Source organism: Condylura cristata, unplaced genomic scaffold (assembly GCF_000260355.1).
Source record: "Condylura cristata isolate star-nosed mole 26May11 unplaced genomic scaffold, ConCri1.0 scaffold00009, whole genome shotgun sequence".
Classification (NCBI taxonomy): Eukaryota; Metazoa; Chordata; class Mammalia; order Eulipotyphla; family Talpidae; genus Condylura; species Condylura cristata.
This window is the reverse complement of record NW_004567110.1, coordinates 13,323,888-13,340,761: the sequence shown is the minus strand read 5'-3', so window position 1 is coordinate 13,340,761 and position 16,874 is coordinate 13,323,888. Positions and strand designations below refer to the sequence as shown.

Genomic DNA, 16,874 nt, shown 5'->3' with positions numbered 1-16,874 from the left:
GGGCCCCAGAGTCAGGGCTGAAAGTTGTAAAGCAGGTCTCTTTAAACCAAATGATAGCTTTATTCTCTTTGTAATGTATGTTGGCTTAAGCTTAATGGAGGCAGAATGTTCACAGGACGTCTTTTCTCCCTCTCACCCACTCTCCCTTCCTCCCTCTCTCCTTTTCTTCTTTCCTCCCTCCCTCCCTCCTTTTTCTCCCCTTCCTTTTCTATTTTCCTTCCTACCAATTTCTTCTTTAATTGCATATAGTAGTAATTAACTCTTTCCATGGGCCCCAGATGGTCCCTGTAAAGCACCTACAAGCACTACGTGCACCTTTCCTTGGAGGACATCAACCCTAGTAGGAGGAACAATTATCGTAGGGAAGAATGGCTTCCTTAGAGAGCCAGGTCTGTCTTTTGTAAGTTAATTACTTTACAGGCCATTTGGGGGAGGATTGGGTGCGATGATCACCAATCTCCTTTTCCTTAAGGGAAGAACAATGAGGTGGACATTTCTGCAGCTGGTGACTTTACAGCAGAGAACCTGACCTAACACTGGTGTGTACAATTACTTGACTTTTGTCGTCTTGGTATAAAGAAGAAAAAGAAAACAGCCTCTGTGTTTAAAATTACAGAGCATGCAGGGCTCACATTTTCATAAACCCACTTAAAAATGAAAGGTCAGCTTAATCACTCCAACACCAAGAATCAGTTTCTTGACAGCACAATTCAAAGCAGAGCTTTTATTCTCGATGATCGCACCTTTTTTGGCTGAATCCCAATAAGCACTTTGCACCATGACAACCAGAGGTGCGCACACATCGCCTGCAGAGCCTACTGGGTTCTCCCTGAAAGAGCATGTTCTCCTGCAGTGCGAGGTGGCCACAGGTCTGCCACGGCCCTGCCTGCTCGCACGTGCTCACTCAGCAGAGATGGGCACTCAGCCAGGCTCCCGGAGTTCACAGTGCAGAGTCAGTGAGCTACTCGGAGTGTTAATGGAAATAAGGATGATGAAGACATGCTACAACACATGCAGCAAATATTTTGTTGTTTCTATAGTTTGCATCTTTGTGTCCCACCCCTCCATCCCCATGTTGGTGATGGTGATGGGAGGCGGACCGTGGGGAGGTGATTAGATCATGAAGGCAGAGTCTTCACATGCATGGATCTTTTGCCCTATCAAGGAAACCCTCTGCCTCTGTCCCTATTGTGAGGGCACAGGGACAATTCTGTAGCCTGAAGGGGAGCCCTCATCTGACCACACTGCCCCTGTTCTTGGACTTTCACCTCCAGACTGTGAGAAATACACTTCTGTGGGACATTTTGTCAAACTAGGACCATTGCTTATTATAACTTGTGTAGTGGTTAGAGTTAGGTCACCAAGGAAACACGTTTTTGTGAGACACTGGAGGTGTTCATTTTAATCTATTTTGGCATGACACATCAAGCCCTAGACTAAAATTCATAGAAAGCAATGAGCCACAAACAGTGCTCTAACTTTTAAAAAGATAGTCTGGAACTGACAGAAGTTTGTATATATGCATGCACACATACATGCATGCATGTGCATATATAGTATATATGTCTATAAAATACATACACACATATGAAATTAACATGTAGAATATACTAGAACTAGTAGTAGAGTAGATCAGAGCCCAGTAGCAAGCATTCAAAAGAGCAGCAACAAACACCCTGGCATTACTTTCCCTAAGGAATGCAGGCATTCTTCTTCCTCAAGTGCTAGATAGTGGATACAGCGCCCCTGGTGGTTGATCTTACTTGGTACAACAGCCCAACAACTGTCCTGCTCAAGATACCTGCAGGTCCCCAGCCACTTGAGGCTGGGGTTACTGTATAAATGGACAGAGGATGAATAGCTGAGCCAAGCAGGCTGAAAGTGGAGAGAGTGAATGAGGGAAAGAAAGGGAGGCCAAGGAGTAAAGCATGGAGAGAGAGAGACAAAGAATATTAAGGTGGATGCCCATGTGACACTAAAGTAGATTTCCATCCACTCCTAAAAAGTTGTCTTTGAAAACAGTTCCAAAGAAGAATTCTAAAAATGCAATCTAGCAGCACAGGAGTGAAGGTACAACTGCCCAAGGGTCTAGCTAAGAAAGGCAGTATCGCCTGAACATATATATTCTGTGCTCCAGCCACCCAAGATGAATGGCTATTCTGAAATGAAGCCATGCTATTTATGCCTTAAGCCTCTGCCCATGTGATTCTTGCTCTTGAGAAAGTCGTTATCTAACCTTTAAGATTCACACTTTATACTTTTCTCACCCTCCTAGGCCTAGTTAGCTGATTCATTCCTATGAGCCCTCACAGAATTTTATAGAGAAATTATAACCTGCTTGGTTCTGTGTTTGAAATTCTGCCTTTCCATGTCTCTGTCTTCCCCTTGGACAGTGAACTCCCTGAGCACATCTTTGATCCTGGGCCATCATGCACAATTATCTAAGGGCTATTCCCTTTCACACTGCTCCCTCCTTTTGCAGTAATCATCATGATCTGAAATGTTTGTTTTCTTATGTATGATCTGCTGCTGAAATGCAAGCAGTGCAGCAAGGAGCTATATTGTTGTGTTTGCTGTCATCATTCCAGGAATCCAACCTGCCAGGCATATTTTGTGCACTCAATATTTATTCATGGAATGACTGAATTACAGGTGCTGAATAATATTTATCAAGTGGATGGGTGAATGACTAATATTATATTTGTTTTTAAAGAATCAGTTGATTATAGTTAAAAAAAATCAACCCTAGGCTCTCCCTCCCTGGTGGTACAATGGGTAAGTTTGCAGCACTGAAAGCTAGCCAGTGCCACATAAGTGCAAGTTCGATACCCAGCCCTGGAGGTGACCACATGGCATGGCAGACCTCTCCTGACCCGCCTGCTGCTCCCCTCAGCAGTGTACTTTATCGATCTGCCTGTTCTGCTCCCCACTCTGTCTCTGGTGAATTCTCTTACTGCCCCTGCACCTCTGGCCTGTACCCCAGCTCTGTATGCATAAATAAATAAATCTTTAAAAAAAATCAACCCTTAAAATAAAACAGACAAAAAAAAATCCTGTAACAGTTATTTTCTGGGCTTATGGCTGTTGATTCTCGATGAAATTACCTTTCAACAGTTATTATTCAAGCGAAAGCCCTGAAATTTGAAATGGAGGAAGAACAAGGCAAAAGTGTCAAAAAGTGGAAAAACAAGTACCAAGAGAACTCAGCTCCCACAATTCCACTTTCTCAGAACAATATATGGCTGCAGAGTGAAGCTTCCAGAAACCTGAATGAGTAACCATTATTTTTAAGTCCTTGTTTGCTACAAGAAAAGTTTAAATATAAAATGGAGAAATCAACAAAGCACAAATCTGTTATTTTCTACAAAAGAGGCCCTCCCTGGTGGTGTAGTGAATTAAAGTACAGCACTAAGAAGCTAAAGCCACTTCATCATGAGTTTGATCCTCGCCCTGGGGGTGATCCACATGGCATGGCAGACCTCTCCTGACCCACCTGCTGCTCCCCTCAGCAGTGTACTTCAATAGGCCTGTTCTGCTCCCCACTCTCTGGTGAACCCTCTCACTGCCCCTACATCTCTGGTCCATACCCCAGTTCTGTGTGCATACATAAATAAATCTTAAAAAAGTGAAAAAGTCATGAAAAGAATCCTAAATTTAGTGCAAACACTTGTTCCTTCAATTTCTGGTTTCTTCCATTTTGGCGGGGGGGGGGAGGGGACACAGGAATAATGAATATATCATTTAATGACTTTCTTAGGAGACAAAATTACATGTCTGACCATCTGAAGTTTCTGTAAGATGCTGGCAAGCCTCCAGACTCCATTTTCACTGCTGGAGACCCCAACACACTATTTTCAAAGCCTCTGCTTGGGTTGATTTGCATTTCTCCAGCTTTCACACCCATCAGTGGAGGTGCTAATGAACAGAGAACAGCCCTCCAGGTAAACAGCTAACTAGGGAAAAGGAGGTGTAGTAAAGAACCTATGAAACTTGCAACTGACAAGACTCAGATTATAGATCACACAAGATTTAGTCTGTTCACATGTAGAGCAGAGAACAAGGAGTGAGGAGGTAGAAACACAGGTCAGAGAAGTAGATGAACCACAACGCCATATGTTTTATGAGCCCAGACAAGGATGGCTGACTAACAAGTGCAACTGAAAGTATAGACTGGGCCACTTTAGCTATCTTTCAGGACTGGAGAGAACGCCAGTTGTAGGAAGCAAGGGCAGACGTGGCTGGTGGGTCATCATGAGTAGAAACCAATGCTCATCATATCTTCTTCCTTCTACCAGGCTTCACTCTTTCATTGGGTCTTCCACTCCTTGACTCTCATCTCTAAAGGCACTTCCAGTATCTACCCCTATCCTGACCTCACTGAAGTACATCTTACCAGGATTCTAGAATAGTAGAATCCACACTCCCCTCTGGTGAAAGGGCAATGAAAGGATCATGTATTTGTACAATTCTGAATAGTGCCTACAATTAACATGGTAGGTGAGGTGCACCAGGAAGAGTGAATTATGCTCAGGACTGAAAATTGGAGAAATGTCAGTTAGTCTCACACCTCATGCAAATTGTTGGCACGATTATGGTCAAGTACAACAAAAGCACCAATTCACATTTTGTTATTTTTTCTGTAATTTATTTACTCTAAGACTACTAAGAATGCATGGTTCATACAACAAAAGCATATATTTGAGTTGTATTATTTATTATTGGGGCAGTAGAGCAACGAGGAAACTGACTGGGACCCTCATTTTCTCCTAACCTAGTGCTCTTTTCAAGAAGAATGATGCATTCACACAAAAGAGAGAACAATCAATTAAAGACCATCACTGTTGCGCGTCTCGCTCACAGTTGAGAAGCTTGACATTTTCAAGTAAAGAAATCTGTGAGTTACAGGGAGCTTATGGACTGAGAGTTCTCCAGTGAAAGGGTGATTGTTTAGGAAACAGAAACGAGGGCCAGGTATCTGGGATATCCATCTTCCCCCTGCAACAGGTCACTTTGAGCTTATAATGAGACGTTTCTCTTATTTCAGAGAAACTGTGCTGCAGTGACTGCTGGCACACATGCATGCTCTGGAGAGAACCACAGAAGTACTGACTCACCCACTTGACAAAGATGGCCGGGCCATCTACTATGTCCTGTGTTCTGTGCAGGCACTTCAATACACAAGAAATTACCCTTTTTGGAGTGCCATTTACAACGTGCAAAGCAAAAACAGATCCTAGTATATTTTAGGGTCTCACCCTGGATCATTATTAGTAAGTGGCGGTGATTCGGAGAGTCCTGCTTGGTCTTTGAGCTCCATAAAGACCCTCATTTGCTTATATATTGATGCGGACCCCATGTAGGTATGGATGCTTTTAAATTCTAGAATTCCATATCTATCTATTTCTATTCCTTACCTGTTTCTATCCATTTCTGTCCAGTGTTTTGTGGGTTTGCTGGGGAGATGGCCTAGCCTCTAGAGTTGGGGATGAGCCATTTTTTTCCATTAGGATGGAGGAAAAGGGGCGTGTTAAACTTAGCTCTCTGATGCCTTTCACCGCTCAAGTTAGACCGGCACACAACGACTGCGCAGTGTTGTGGTCTGAAATATGTCCCTAATGTCCTGAGCCAGGACTGCTGGGAAGAAGGTGAAGTGAAGCAGCCATTTTGGGAGCCACTAAAAGGAAATGATGCAGTTGGGCTCCCTCTCCTTGTGGTTGAAGCTGCTGTGCTTGGCTGCCGCCCCCAGCCTGCCATCCTAGGGTTGGGTGGTGATCTCAGCAGCAGCAGGAATAGTCTGCAGCACCCCTGGGTGCATTTCTCTTGTAAGGAAATGAGTGATGCAACACAGACAAAGAAGCAGAGGTGTGATATCAGCTCAAATCCAGCTTAGCCTCACTCCACAAGAGCTCTGGCATGAAGGAAGCACAGCACTGTCCTTCTTTAAGTCCTAACTGAATTTGCCCAACTTCCATTGTTCTGGCTAAACTATTTAAGATGACATCTAAAGCTGGCTAGTTAACTAGGTCTTGCCAGGATTCTTCCGTGTACATGCAGCTCCTTCTTTCAAGCTATCTGATGCTTATTTGGTTATTTGACAGCCTGGAGGAACCCAAAGGGGTATGGAATGATTTCCATACATATGACTGATAAGCTGCTGTCCATCTCATTGATCCTGTGTGGGGTGCCCTGTATCAGATCACTTCATACTACTACTTAGGGTGGGATTGTTCCATTACTCGGGAGTGATCACCCCAATCAAATAACAGCAATCAACAGCACAATAGCCTTCTTTATTAAAGCCAAAATACCTTTGGGACATGATCTAGTTCATAAAAGAAGCGTCAGTGCATGGTCAAGAGGTATACAGGACCCCCAAACTTGCCCACTCTAAAGGGTCATTCTTGCACACAAAGGCAAAGCAGACCCTGAAAAAACTTTTAATGGAATTGTAACAATGTAATCCCCATAGAAAGGGAAGGTTCCAGGTTCCCTGCCCCCCCCCCCCTCAAGAAAGAAGAGAGGGAAGAGAAGATTTTCCTAGTAAGTCACCCCAATGCACCCTTTCCTTTGTGGCCAGCTAAATAGGCTTTCCTTAAGTCAGGATGTTACAGGGCACCCCAGTGTGAACTAGACCGCCTGTCGGTGGGGCCTCACCCTCGTGCTTCAAATTCAGTTATACTGCAGGCACACACAGAAGGGTCAAAATGGGTCTATTTACAAGAGGGAATTTCTTACCGGGCTCGGCTGACTTGGAGCTCTGGTAACAAACTAACTGAAAGCCCCAAGTCACGTGGTCTGGAGAGCCGTTTCCTGAGCGAGAGCAAGAGATGAAATGGCACCCTATTTGTCCCCCAATGTCCCAGAATTCTTGCTAGCCCTTAGGTCCTCGCAGTTCTCTCCCTGGTACTGCTGGGAGTTGTAGTTTCCAAACACTGGAGTAGGGGGTTGAGTCCACAAGACTGCAGAGTTTCTTTACGACATCCTTTCCCTTAACAAAGGTATTTCTGGTGGGGAACCAGAGGAAGGGGTTCTGAATCGGGTTCCAGAACACTGGGACAAGAAAGGATACTACATCAAGTAACGGCTGTCACTGTCAGCCTCCCCATGCGTCTCTCACCCACATGTCTCTTCCATGTCTCTACAAGTTTTTCCTTTACATGTCTCCTTCCCAGCAACACCAGGGTGCAATCAGGACACAGACATAGAGTTCTGCTTTTTAGCCCACACCTGGCCCCTATTTCCAGTGACTAGTCTAAGGGACGGCATGTGACTGGGGGGTGAAGAACATCGTGCCACCCCCTTTCATGGAGATGCTTCTGAAACAGAGGTGCAAACAGGCAGTAGCCAGTCTGCTTGCCATTCAGCCATGCACAGAGGACATCCTGCCTCACACCTAACAATCCTCTCCATGGAGACTGGATCAGTCCAAAGGAGTTTGTGGGAACCAGCCTCCAAGAACCCCATCTCCTCACTTGGGCAGTCCTGATGTTCCCACCTTGATGAAATGAATCACATTATTCAACCAGAAAAAGGGGCATATTCTCATGTTTTCATGGCAGATGTCTCTGTCACTGCCCATCCCAATTTGAATCTCTGATTATTATGTGGGTCTCGGGAAGATGTTTGGATTACACAGACATTGGCACCTTTACTTTAAACACTTGTAGGAGAAGACTAAGAGGAAGATAAGCAACCTCTTGCCAGGTTTTCCCCTGACTTGCTCCATCTCGGAGGTGTTTTAGTCAGAACTTGATGAGTGCCATTTAAAGCAACGCAACAGGGCTATTAGCACTGAATTGCATTACCAGCCCGTGTTTCCTAGCAGAGCGAACAGTCTTGACTTAGGGAGGAGGCAAGTCTGGGACAGCCTGAACAGCAGTTCTGTTTCCATTTCTCAGATGGGAGTTCCCTCAGGTCAGAGACTATTTTCTCCCTGGAAGAAGTGGTGGGAAATTCCAACTTAGGTGATTTTTTTTGGCAGATGGTGGAAGTGATATATTTAGAGGCTCCAGAAATATCATTCCATTAATTACACTGTCAAGAACTTGATTACCAATGCCTGTGTTACTTGGGCCAGGCTATTTTACATACACTTGAGATTCTTCTACTAAAGCTGCACAATGTAGCTACAGAATGAAATGACTTGGTTGGCTGTATTTAGCTGGCATTTTGGAGGATGAATAATTTGCTATTGTTGGGACTGAAAATTAATGATGGTTTGGTGAATTGTGTGAGAATATGGAAAAAGTATTTTTTTTTAAGGTAGAAATAGGGCCCTCCCTGGTGGCACAGTGGGTTGGAGCGCTGCATTGAGAAGCTGAGCCTAGCTGTGGCCGCTTCATTGCAAGTTCGATCCCCATCCTGAGAGGACCCACATGGCACGGTAGACCTCTCCAGTCCTGTCTGCTGCTTCCCTCAGCAGTGTACTTCATCGATCTGCCTGTTCTGCTCCCCACCCTGTCTCTGGTGAGGCCTCTCACTGCCCCTGCACCTCTGGCCTGTACCCCAGTTCTGTATGCATAAATAAGTAAACTTAAAAATATATAGAAACAGATGAATAGATAGATAAATGGATAGAAAGTAATGGATGGGATAATATATATGTGTATATATATATGTGTGTGTTTATGGAAGAAATGAGATATAGCAGATATTATACATTTTATGTTTACATCTATATGTATATATGTGTATATATGGGAGAAAGAGAGTGAGAGAGAGAGAATACTGAATAAATAGATAGGGATGGGTTGTTAAAATAAAGGCGGGTAGAAAGATATCAGGATGGATGGATATAGAAGTGGTGGATGGCAGAACCTATTTAGAGCAGGCAGGTTTGGGGGATCTGGCCTGTAACAAAAGGAGAAAGGGAAAGAGTCTGTCTTGTCTTGCACTCTAGAGCCAGTCAATGAAAATGGCTGTGTAAAATAAAACCACACTAACTAATCGACTGAAAGAATCAGTGTTATCCCATGAACTTTCAAAAATTTTATTAATATGCCTAACTGGCCCTATAAATTCTAGAGTGCAAGGCATGTCCTGCTGTGAGCTCAATTCTTGGGCCCTGCCCAGACTCTGTATGCAGAAGTCCTGTTGAGATGGTATTTGGAGGTGGGGCCTTCGGGAGGTCATTAGGTCATGAGGGTGGAGCCCGGAGGTGGGGTTAGTGTCCTTATTAGACCAGACCAGGAAAGCTAACCCTTCCTCTCTCTGCCTGGGAGGGCCCAAGGAGGGTCCGTGTGTGAACCAGGAAAAGTCTTCACCAGAGCTTGAGCATGCTGATATCAAATATCCAGTGTCCACAACTGTGAGAAATTGATTTCTTTTGTTTATAAGCCACTTAAAAAAATTTAATGTTAATAATTGATTTCTACACAGTATACAAGAAAGGAAATACATTTGAAAACAGAGAAATTGTGTTTATTATTCACCGGATATTTTTATCTATAAATTAGATTCTATGAACCAATTTTTGAAAATAAGTGTTAGGAAGAGTCTGTGGAGCCCTGTTAGCGTGGACAGTCTATGTGGGGGCCCTAAAATAGGGGGACACCGAAACCTACATAGGAGAGCAGTAACAAGAAGGAAGGGGAGAGATCATCATGCCTTGGGCATGGCCTTGAAAAAAGGCAAGCAAATGGCTCTGTTCCATTCCCAGAGTTTCTATTTCTTTCTATAGTACAAAGGGATTTCTCAGCAGAATATAAATGATGAGACCAAAGACCCAACATGCTTGTTCTATTAAAACTTAGTCCATAAAAATTAAAACTGGACATGTGTCAGGAAGTTAAAGCTAAAACTATATTGAAAATGTTTTCAATAAAAGTAGTAGACACCTAACTGAGGGTGACATAAACAATAAACACAATGAATTAGCTCGCATAAAAGGACTGGAAGGAGGTAGGCAATTTCAGGTTTGGTGCAGTAATTCAGTAATATTGTTAGAGTACTAATATCTTTCTGCCCTATCATCCTCGACATGTCAGCATTGTGCTTTATGACTGCTGCTGTTCCAGTCATCATGACCTTGTTCCAGCAACCTACGTAGGAAGAGGCGGTTGAGAGAAGCAGCTTCCATGCTGGCAAAGGCGTCCCTAATCTTTATAAAGGCAAATAAAGAAATGGGGTTCTTTGGACATGTCCTTTAGTTCTGAAACTGTGTTTTGGTACATGCCCGAGCTCTGACGTGGAGTTCTGTGTGTGTGAGAGGGCGAGGGCACCTCATTCGTATGGACATATATTCCTTGAGTCCCTTTGTTCAGGGACCCTTTGTTAGAAGGAAGCTCTGGGCTTTGGAGTCAGTCTGGCTCTGCAGAGAATGATCTTGGAAAAGTTATTCCACCTCCCTGAGTTTGCCTCACAGAGCAGGGATTATTTCAAGCCCACTGCCTGAGCTGACAGGCACGTAATAACTACTAATGACCAACTTTCTCTCCTCCAGTAACACTCCGGGGAGGCACAGCTAGATCAACATTTTCATTTGAACGAATCTGACCTGAAAATAAGGAAAGCCCAGAACTGACCTTGCATCTCAGAACTCCCAACTGGGTTTGACTTGTTTGTGTTTTTTAATCTAACAAGAAATAGTTTGCCAGCTGAGCTAGGAGGGTAAAACAAAGACAGTGCCCCACACACTAAGCACAAACCAAAATTTAACAATTCTCTCCTGCTCTTGCTTATTATTTTCTAAGTAGCAAAAGAGTCAGAAGCCAGTTTATTTTTCTCATCTGAAATTGAACTACTAAAAACAGTCACATGAAATCTGTAAAAATGATTGAAAAATGTGTTTTGGGCATGATGCATTTCATAGTTCAGGGTAGGAAGTAGCATTTATGGAGGGGTCTTGAAACTGACTGATGCTTGCAAAGGATTAAAAGCTACGTTAAGGGCCCTCCCTGGTGGCGCAGCGGCTTAAAGCACAGCACTGAGAAGCTTAAGCCACTTCCGCATGAGTTCGATCCCCGCCTGCCCCGGAGGAGATCCACATGGCGCGGCAGACCTCTCCTGCCCGCTGCTCCCCTCAGCAGTGTACTTCGTTGATCTGCCTGTTCTGCTCCCCACTCTGTCACTGGCGAAGCCTCTCGCCACCCCTGAGCCTCTGGCCTGTACCCCAGTTCTGTATGCACAAATAAATAAATCTTTAAAAGAAAAAAACTATGTTAAGGTCATGGGTGAGACACTACAATATGCACCTGGCCAGTCTACAGGTGAGGAGGTTCACGGGGAGAACAGGACAGGAATTGCCCCTGTGCTGAGGTTTATAGGAGCAGAGGTCAGCAAACAGGACAACGGTTGCAGCTCAAAGGCTAGTGCTGAGTCTGGTACCATGAAGTGTCCAGATAATAGGTAGTTAAATAAGGAGAAAAGAAAAGTGATTGCACTGGACGAGTTGCAGTGGATTCTTTTAAAAATGAAAGAAACAATAAAATCATATCATCCACTTTGTAATGATGCCTGTGCCTTAATTAACAGTGTGACTTTAGCTAAATTAGTTCCTATTCTCTTCACCCCAAGTTCATCATCTGTAAAAAGAAGAGGTTGGTTTAGATGACTCAGTTCAAGCTGCTATACTGGAATGCCATCCACTGGGTGGATTAAAGAGGGGACATTTATTTCTCACAATTTTGGAGGTCAAGAGCAAGGTGCTGACATGGAAGTCTAGTGAGAATCCTCTTCCTAGTTTGTAGAAGCCTACCACCTTCTCGCTGTATCCTCTCATGATGGACAAAGACAGCAATGGTCTCCCTATCCCCTGTCACCAGCCCCATGACTCCATTTACACTTGGTGACCTCATGAAGGGACACCCTCCTTATCATATCGCACTAGGGGTCAAGACTTTAACTATAGATTTTTTATTGGGGGGAAGGACACAGTCCATAGAAATTACCTCTATGTTCTCTTTGCTATGCTTTTTCATATGAAAGTTTCCTCCTGGCCACCAAATTGAATTCAAGCCATCTGTCCAACTTTCAAGACCTTCCATGATTGGGGAGCACCCAAGATTGCTTGTCTCCTCCCTGCAGAGCAGACTCTAGCCTGTCCTTTCTAGAAGCTGCACTAGTCTGTCACCACCATCTCTATTCTCAGGTCACCATCTCTATTCTCAGGCTCAGTCTCCTCTCTGGGTTGCATCAAATGTGCTCCCTGGACTGAAGGACTGGCCATTTGGTGATCCCCATCTTTCCAGTCCCAGTCTCGCTCTCAGAAAAGAACAATGTCAATATCAAGTTTTCCCCTTTTGTCATGTACAGGAGACTTTAGGATTTGCATGAAACAGAATTTAAAAATGAGAAGTTGTTGTTATTGTGGTTCCATTTTATCTTAGTTCATGTAAATGCCAGTTCTGTAAATGGATATTAAATATAATATGCACAAATTGTGTCCCAGAACTACTGTTATTAATCCACAAAATTAAAGATTAACAGTACAGGAAAAGACAAAGGACATCTATTTAAGGTAAATTAAAGTTGAATATATATAGGATCACACTTTATATCTTTACAAATACCAAGCGAATTCGCTGATATTTGTGGTAATATAAGAAAGCACAGTATTAAAGATTTGCCATTCATTGTAACATTTTGCTAAAAACCATTCATATGTCTCCACCCTGGGATTCAGTATTAAATATTTATTCAAACAAAATTCCAGTTTGGGTTTGTTCCCCGGGACTTGATCTATGGTAATCTATGGTAAACTTGAGAAGTTTTGAAGATGAAGGCAATAAAAGACATTCTTGCTTCTGATAATTGTCCATGATAAGTCACTATTGCTCTTATGGATACAAGGCATAATATAATTTAAAGAAACATCTGCAATGATTATCTGAAATTACATCCTATGAGCAATAATCTAAAAGCAGAAAGTGTTTCTGATGTGCCTTTGTTCCTGCTCCTGGGAGCGTCTGATAAGGTGTCTGCCGATAATTTGGGCTAAGCAGAGGGCATAAGCAGACAATTTATAAGTGAGAAAATGGAACCTTTGGAAAAATTTCAATACCACAAAACATCACACAATACTAGTTTTCAGCTCTCCAAATGATTTTAAACATAGTGAAAGAGATCAAAAGAGATAAGAGAAAAGCACCTTCAGGTGCGAGATCATTTCAGCTCCTTGGAAGGTGCAGGGATGTGGTAGCTTTACGGCAGTCGCTGCCCTCCAGCTGGGTCCCAGGGTGCTCAGTGTCCCACGCCCAGCCCTAACAGACTGTGGAGAGTGGCTCTGGCTTCTCTGCCTCAAAGGGAGGCACAGCAGGAAATCAGTGAGCTGGTCTTGGCAGTGTCGTTTCTCTCCCCAAGACTAGATTTTCTAAGGGCTGATTTATAAGTCTGGTTAGTGGTGGTAACTGTTCCTTTTCTTACCTCTTTAGGTAAAGGGCTGGTCCTGTGCTCTCACTGTGTTTGCGGGAGAGCTTCTCTATCTTTCTCTGGCTTCCCTTATTTTGGCCACACCCTGCAAATTATCTCCGCATTAAATCCTTTCCCATCACTCCTTTCGAGCTTGCCATCCCTGTCTGAATGACCCTGCCAGGCCCCTCTCCTGCCAGAACCCTAAATGAAATACTGGTGTAAGCCAAAGTCACTCAGGACTAACCAAATAAGGGCATTTTTATCACAATTACTTCCTTCCTTCTACAGATGTCTGTTGCTTTTGCTTGTCCAGATACATTCCAATTTTTCCTTGCACAGCAGCCTAATTTTCAACCAGAGCACCACCTCTCCAAGGCAGTCTCAATCCCAACACACAGCTGGCCATATGATCTAAGTCAGTCCAATTAGGTGTCATCTCAGGACTTCTGGAAGCTTGGGGGCACGGAGGCCTGATTCATGGCAACACAAAATTGTACGGGAAACGTAAGTTGGGGTCAGGTTCAGGAGGATGACTTGCTTGAGTTATACTAAGGAAGGGGGCAGGGTGCAAGAAATGGAGACGCAGGAGGAAAATCATTATCAGAATCCTGGGATCCCATGATGCCTGAAGCTTGTCCTTGGACAAGGCAGGTATTAGAAATAGTATCTCCTTTATTTTTGCTTAAGCTCAGTTGAGTTTTTTGTTACATGCAACAGAAACATTTCTGACTAGTAGGCTTTTTCCTAATAAAAAAACACCTATTAGAGATCATAGCTTATACAGTGGCATCACCCAGGTTTGCTGTGCTTATTTTCATTAGGAACCCTTAGGTTCTGGGAGGCTACCTGTGGCCTGTGTTTTACCACGGATATTTCTCCTTTAGTACCTTGAAATCTGTGAGAAAAGGGACTGTACCCAACCCTGGAACCCATTTTATGTTGAACTTTGTGGCCGAGCCCCACACATGAACTGGTTCAAACAAAGAACAATGGTGGAAAACAGCCGAATGCTGTGTTTGAGTATTATTTCCCAGTGCCCTTGGCTGGGCCTTCTCAGATGGCTGGTTCACTGGCAGGAAAGCTGCTGTGGCTCTAATAATTATTCCCATTTACTGCCTATTAGCATGTGAGCCACTGGAAGGTCATTCCTTCCCCAAAGCCCAGCAGTCCTGAATGCTTGAGGGCAAGTTCAAGGGATAACAATCAGGTGTCAGGACAATGGCAAAGTCTCAATCCTTTGAAATGAAGAGAATGGTGAACTCCCCACAAAGTGAGTTTTACTGTCTTCAACATATCCATAACTTGGGGAAGAAACCAGAGAGTGCTTTCCTCAGCAGCTATGCTCCCAGAGGACAGTCAGTCTTGACTCACCTTAGTGTTTCTAAACGATGACATTCACGCTTCCGAATACACGTAAGGTATGACATGTGAAGCACATAGCAATTGCTCAAAAATCCCCTCCTGTTATTATTATTGCTACCAGGTGGAAACAGGTCTGTTATAAAAGCAAGTTCAACAAAATCTACACAAACAACTTCGACTACTTTACTTCATGAGGCATCAGCTCTGTTGTGAGCCTGATTTATTTCCCCTCTCCTTCAGAGGAGCCTTGAGAGTCAAATTACCCACCCCACCACACCGATTCATCCACTCAACAGCTGGTAACCACCCGCATTGTGCCACATCTTGGACTCTGTGGAGGGGAATCAAACTTGAATGAGGCAAAGCCCGTGTATCATCCAAGGCAAGCAGGTCAGAGACGGACAAGAATGTGTATAGACCACAGGGCAGACTCAGTCTGTGGGCTGAGGCAGCTGAATTCAGTGACTGCAGCAGAGCCTGGGGAAAGCGGGGCAGAGGACTCCTCAGGGAGATTGCCAGGGAACGTTTCTTACCTTTTCTGCAAGCCAGCCCAGATGCCTGACCTCTCGACTTCCAGCAAGGCCTGTTTTCCCCAGCTGCTCTCTGACCTCCGTGATGACCCGGGTCAGCAGGTCACTAACGTTGGAATGGATGGCGCTGAACCAGGCCTGGGCAGCGGCTGAGTCTTTGCTCCTTAGGATCACTGTGTGCTTAGCATCTGGAGAGTGGATTTCAAGATGCCTAGAGAAGCAAAGAGAGCAGGGTTAGGTTTCATGGGAGGTGATGCTTTGTTGTCTTGGGTTACAAAGGTGAACTACATTCCCTTTTTTTTTTTAAAGATTTATTTATTTATGCATATAAGAACTGGGGTGCAGCCCAGAGGTGCAAGGGGTGAGAGGATTCACCAGAGACAGAGTGAGGAGCAGAATAGGCAGATCTACTGAAATACACTGCTGAAGGGAGCAGCAGGCAGGTCAGGAAGGGTCTGCTGCACTTTCCGGTCACCTACCTGGCCGGGGATAGAACTCCTGCTGCAGCGGCTGCAGACAGCCTCACAGTGCTGTGCCTTAACCCGCTGCGCCAACAGGATAGCGGGACTACATTCTTAACTCTCAATTTTAGATTTTGTCTTCACCACAGGTTTAATCACACCATGATTCACTCATTTCTGCACCTATAAATAGGAGTGCCCAGGAACAAGTAGAGAGGTGGAGGGCACAGCTAGGCAACCACCAAACTCCCTGCAGTGAGTGTCTGGGTTTCCTATTATTCAGTTGACTGGCTTATCAGTACCTTATGGAGACTACTCAAACTTGCGCTGATACTGGTTTGCCTTACCTCTCAGTTCACAGGGGATGTAATAATGTAGTCACATACTTGCTGCTGCTGGAATTAGATGGTGATATCCAGTGAGATGCTTAATTTTACTTCTCAGTGTTAATTGTGAATCAAAGATGACCAAACTTTGCATTCTCTAGGAATCCTGGCATAATTACCTACCGCTCAATCTTTGACTATGCAGAAAAGGAGGTAAGTGGCACAGACATGGTACCAATGTGGAGAGAGATGCGTGTAGTGTTATAAAGTCACACACCAGAGTTCATGGCACAGCTCCAAGTGGATCAGCGCAGACACAGAATATAAGACAGACACACTGCAATTATGGCAAAAGGAGAACATTCTAGACAGATCACTTTTGCTATTTTTCTTTCTTAAAGTACTTAACTAACTCGAAGCATAAAACCTTTATTTAATACTATTTATTGATTAACATGGTATTGCAAAAATAGTACAGAGAAGTCTGGGGCCACCCAATTTGCCCCAAGATGTTCCGACCAGTTCTTCCCGCGAGTTATTTCAGAGGTGTCTCTATAAAGGGGGAGAAGTCCTATCGCTGTTCATTTGGCATGTGAATTATTTCAAGCTGAGGCCAACCATTTCATAAGAAACTTTTAAACACTTCCTTAACAACCTAGAATAGAAATTGAACTATTACCCAGATTTAGGATTTTTATACAAAATAGCCAATTCGAGAGACCAGTCTATGAGGCAGGGCAACCACCTGATTACAGAGCACATGGTCATCATGGCAGTCGCTCTCCTCTCTCTTTGAAGCCCTGGGCCCCTATTCCATTTTTTAGTTCAGGATATATATATATATA

The 16,874-nt window shown here is 44.0% G+C and overlaps 1 protein-coding gene across 1 annotated transcript in view; it reads right to left on the bottom strand.

Moving 5' to 3' along the window:
* SNTB1 (syntrophin, beta 1 (dystrophin-associated protein A1, 59kDa, basic component 1)) overlaps positions 1 to 16,874 on the bottom strand; it is a 213,858-nt gene that overhangs the window by 62,561 nt on the left and 134,423 nt on the right. The window contains exon 3 of the mRNA XM_004679613.2: positions 15,246 to 15,453. Coding sequence (XP_004679670.1) covers positions 15,246 to 15,453 — 208 coding nt within the window. The remainder of the gene's footprint in view (positions 1 to 15,245; positions 15,454 to 16,874) is intronic.